Raw genomic sequence first — 3,668 nt, 5'->3', positions numbered from 1 at the left:
ATATATATGTATGTATATGTATGTATGTATTCTTGAAATTTATATAATGTTGAAAATATTAAAAGCTTGAATATGGGACTCACTCCCATGGGACATCGCCGACAAGCATCCAATCGCCATCCTTGTCTTCATAAGTAAGGACATAGTCGGACCCATGAAGTAGATCCAACAACCAGCCCTCAGTTAATCCATCTTTGGCCAGTAAGCCCTGTGAACCACAATGGCCTGAAACAGAAGTGTAATTATCAAAAGTAAAGTCTGCAAATACCCACCAAAAGAGAAAATAAATCTTCGCATATTTAAATATAAAAGATTAAAATTCGGATTAATTTGCAAACTGCCTTTCTTAAGATCAAACAACAAGCACTTGCGCCATTATTTGAGGAGAAGTATAAAATAAGTTCTTTCAGTGAAGACAAGTTCAGTTAAATAGAGTTAGAGACAGCCACCGGGAGAGGGAACGTGAAGCATGTTTAGTTGTGGAGTTCTATTAAAAAAAGATTTGCTAAGTAAGAGATTTAATATTAAATTGATCCTACGAGTTATTTCATTAAAACATGTTTTAATAGTTTTATAATATTTTAAAACTTCTAGTTCTTTATAAAGAGAGTTAAACATGTCATTTTGGATTAGTAAATATAAGATAATAATTTTTCTCCGTCAAATTATAGGGAAAAATATAAGAACGGCAATGATAAGTTCTCGACAGCTAGTTTAAACAATATAAAATTATTTGTGTATTTTTTATCTAGATCTTCTTTATTTTTCCCTTTTTCAATTGAATAAGTTTTTGTCTATTTCAAAATAGTTTAAACATCATAATATGTGATGTTGGAAATCCACTTCCTGATGTTATCACACAGAAAGTGAAACTTGCTCAATTAAGTATAACAAGAAAGTGCAGGATTTCATAAGAACATTAAGAAGATATTAATCAGAAAATATTTCATGTACGATTTAAATAATATCAGAAAATAAAAGTTATTTTTAATTGTAAGACTTGGAAGAAAAACTCTGTAAGAAGAACAAAACTCACCAATAGTAAAGCTACAAAACATTGTCCCCAATTCTAAGGACAGCTCTTCGTAGTTCGAGTATGTTCTGAGGTCAACTTTCCTCATATATGGAGCACCATCCATACTCACCTTCACAAACAAACATCGCATGCCTGCTTTCCCTTCACCCTCTTCCTTGTTCTTCGCTGGGTTGATAGCCATAGTATTCTTCCGGTAGTTTTTAATAGGGGGCCATCCAACTACCTGGGCCCTGTTCCATTTGGTTAAGCAGAACGAAAGGGGTTAAACACAATCAAAACAGAAATAAAACTCTACAAACATAGCATTGTCCTGTTCAACTACAAATTCAATGATAACAACTAGCAGCATAGATCATCAAAACAAACATTAGAACAAGCCAATTTTTAAAAGGCAATTCATATATTATATAGAAAAAAAAAACATAAAAGGAAAATCAATTTCAGAGGTTCAACTACCAAACAGAATTCAGTCATTGTAGTCTAAATGAAATGATGTAATGGAGAGGTCACAAACCAAGAAGAAGAACAGACAACTGATCCACAAAAAAACCAATCCACCAAGTAAGAACAGCATAAAAACTCACGTATCTCAATCTTACTTAGCAGCATTGAGGATCGCGCGATCCACAGCATTATTCTCCTTCTCAACAGGATTCCCGACCGGACCAACATCCTCCGCCATCGGCCAGCAAAGCTTCTCTCTATCGGTTCGACTCCCACAAGACAGACCCAACAGAACAGCCCCATCTGTTGCAGCAGTAAACACGCTTTTAGCTCCAGCAACAAAACCCATTTGTATACCGAGACTAAGCCCAATGCTGTCCATCGGCCCCGGTGAATCCGATCCAGGAAGCCCAAGCCTGAGCTCCGTCTCCTTCAGATTCAGCCCGATGTCCTCTCCCTTCACATCCGCCACCCCTCCATCGACAGAAGAAGAGGGCAACGGCTTAACTGCTCCGCCATTCGGAGCGACCTCATGCACTCCCATGTAATAGTGCTCCAACAGCGGCTTCATCTAGCTTCCAGCGACCGGTACAACAAGTCCGGCTACGATTTCCGTCGCCTGAATTTCGTCGACACCTACGATGCGCTCTGCGTTCCCTTCACTCCGCGATTCAACCTGATTCTTATATATGGGGACAAGCACGGCCTAGGAGATGTTATAGCCACCTCTTCTTTTGAAAAGGACGCTGCGGTTAAATGAGAAGTAAGCGTGCAACTAAGAAAACAGGTGAGGTGTTTATAAAAAGTGACAGGTAGGATTATAGGAAATTAAATAAAAATGTGAAAAAGGAAGAAAGAGGAAATAAATGATAAATATATATTAATACAGCTGCTGGAGAGTGGGAGCAAAATAGCCGACAGAAGACTGAGAGAGCGCCCGGCAACACCAGATTGGGCTCCTATTTCTATTATTTTATTTTTATATTTAATATTTATTTTAAGTGGCAATTACAATATTACAAACATATCACTCAATTGTTATATTTATGCCTCAAAAAACTTTCATATCTGCATCAAGAATGCCGCTATGAATCTCAAATAAATCAAATGGTCCATAGAGAAGATGAAGTGACCGCTTGAGGGGTAGTTCGAGGGCTTGCCTTTACTTGCCCGACTTCTGCTGGCCAGGAGAAAAAAAAAAATCTTGTGGCAAACGGAGCTCGACCATCCTCTAAAGGGTCACCGGTACTAACTTTGTGCGAACAAATCCGAGCAAATAATAGTGTTGTGAAATTTAACGCGGAATAAAACAGGAATCGACACAAACTAGAAGAAGAACACAGAGATTTAACGAGGTTCGGCAGAGAATTGCCTACGTCCTCGGGAGCGAGCGGCGATTTCACTATTTCAGAGAAGTTCAAATACATCCCATAGGGTTTCACATATAAATAGACATATACAAACCCTTAGATAAAATTACAATCACGCCCTCGCTCCTCCCAACCCCCCTTTATTCCAAGAGACACTCCTTTTCACCAGGAGACACACCTCTTCAAAAGAAACTCCAACTCCCTAGATAAGAGCCATATCTAACAATTCTCCACCTTGGCGAATATCCAACACCTTAGGAGATATGCATCACCCGGTATATGCGCCTACCAAACAAATCTCCACCTTAGTGAATATTCAGCCCCTTTAGAAGAAAATACTTCATGGAGTTTCTTACACCGTAGTGGGTTGGGCAACCAAACCATCTAACCTGGCTTGGTCAAAGTTCCTGTTGCATTTTCATCATATGATTCAACAGAGCGATATCCACCTGCAACTGTACTCCCTATCAGTTTATAGATGTTACCTACAGTGATCTTTCCTTTCATCACAGTCAGTGCACCCTTAACAATTTCGATGGTTTCCCTATCCTCATCTGCCTTAAGAATGAAACCATTTCTGTGTAGAGTGCCCAAGGAAATCAAATTCTTCTTCAACTCTGGAACATGTCTGACATCACATAATGTTCTAACAGTATCATCATACATCTTAACTCTGACTTTACCAATACCAGCAATATTGCATCGTCTATTATCACCCAAATAGACTGAACCAGAATCAGATAACCTGTATGAAGTAAACCACTCCCTGTTAGGTGTTATGTGATAAGAACATCCTGAATCAAGAATCCATCCATCCT

General features: G+C 38.7%; 1 protein-coding gene across 1 annotated transcript in view; it reads right to left on the bottom strand.

Annotated features, from left to right (window-relative positions):
* The window catches only part of LOC110032790 (auxin-responsive protein IAA3-like), a 5,168-nt gene extending 3,018 nt beyond the window's left edge, over positions 1 to 2,150 (bottom strand). Inside the window, exons 1-3 of the mRNA XM_020736923.1 lie at positions 1,636 to 2,150; positions 1,037 to 1,266; positions 84 to 225 (exon numbers count right to left, since the gene is read on the bottom strand). Of these exons, the coding sequence (XP_020592582.1) occupies positions 84 to 225; positions 1,037 to 1,266; positions 1,636 to 2,051 (788 nt within the window). The 5' untranslated portion in view covers positions 2,052 to 2,150. The remainder of the gene's footprint in view (positions 1 to 83; positions 226 to 1,036; positions 1,267 to 1,635) is intronic.
* Between the last annotated feature and the right edge of the window lie 1,518 nt (positions 2,151 to 3,668).

This window comes from Phalaenopsis equestris, unplaced genomic scaffold, assembly GCF_001263595.1.
Source record: "Phalaenopsis equestris unplaced genomic scaffold, ASM126359v1 Scaffold000001, whole genome shotgun sequence".
Lineage (NCBI taxonomy): Eukaryota > Viridiplantae > Streptophyta > Magnoliopsida > Asparagales > Orchidaceae > Phalaenopsis > Phalaenopsis equestris.
Note: the sequence above shows the minus strand (reverse complement) of the source record. Positions and strands in the feature narration are given on the sequence as shown.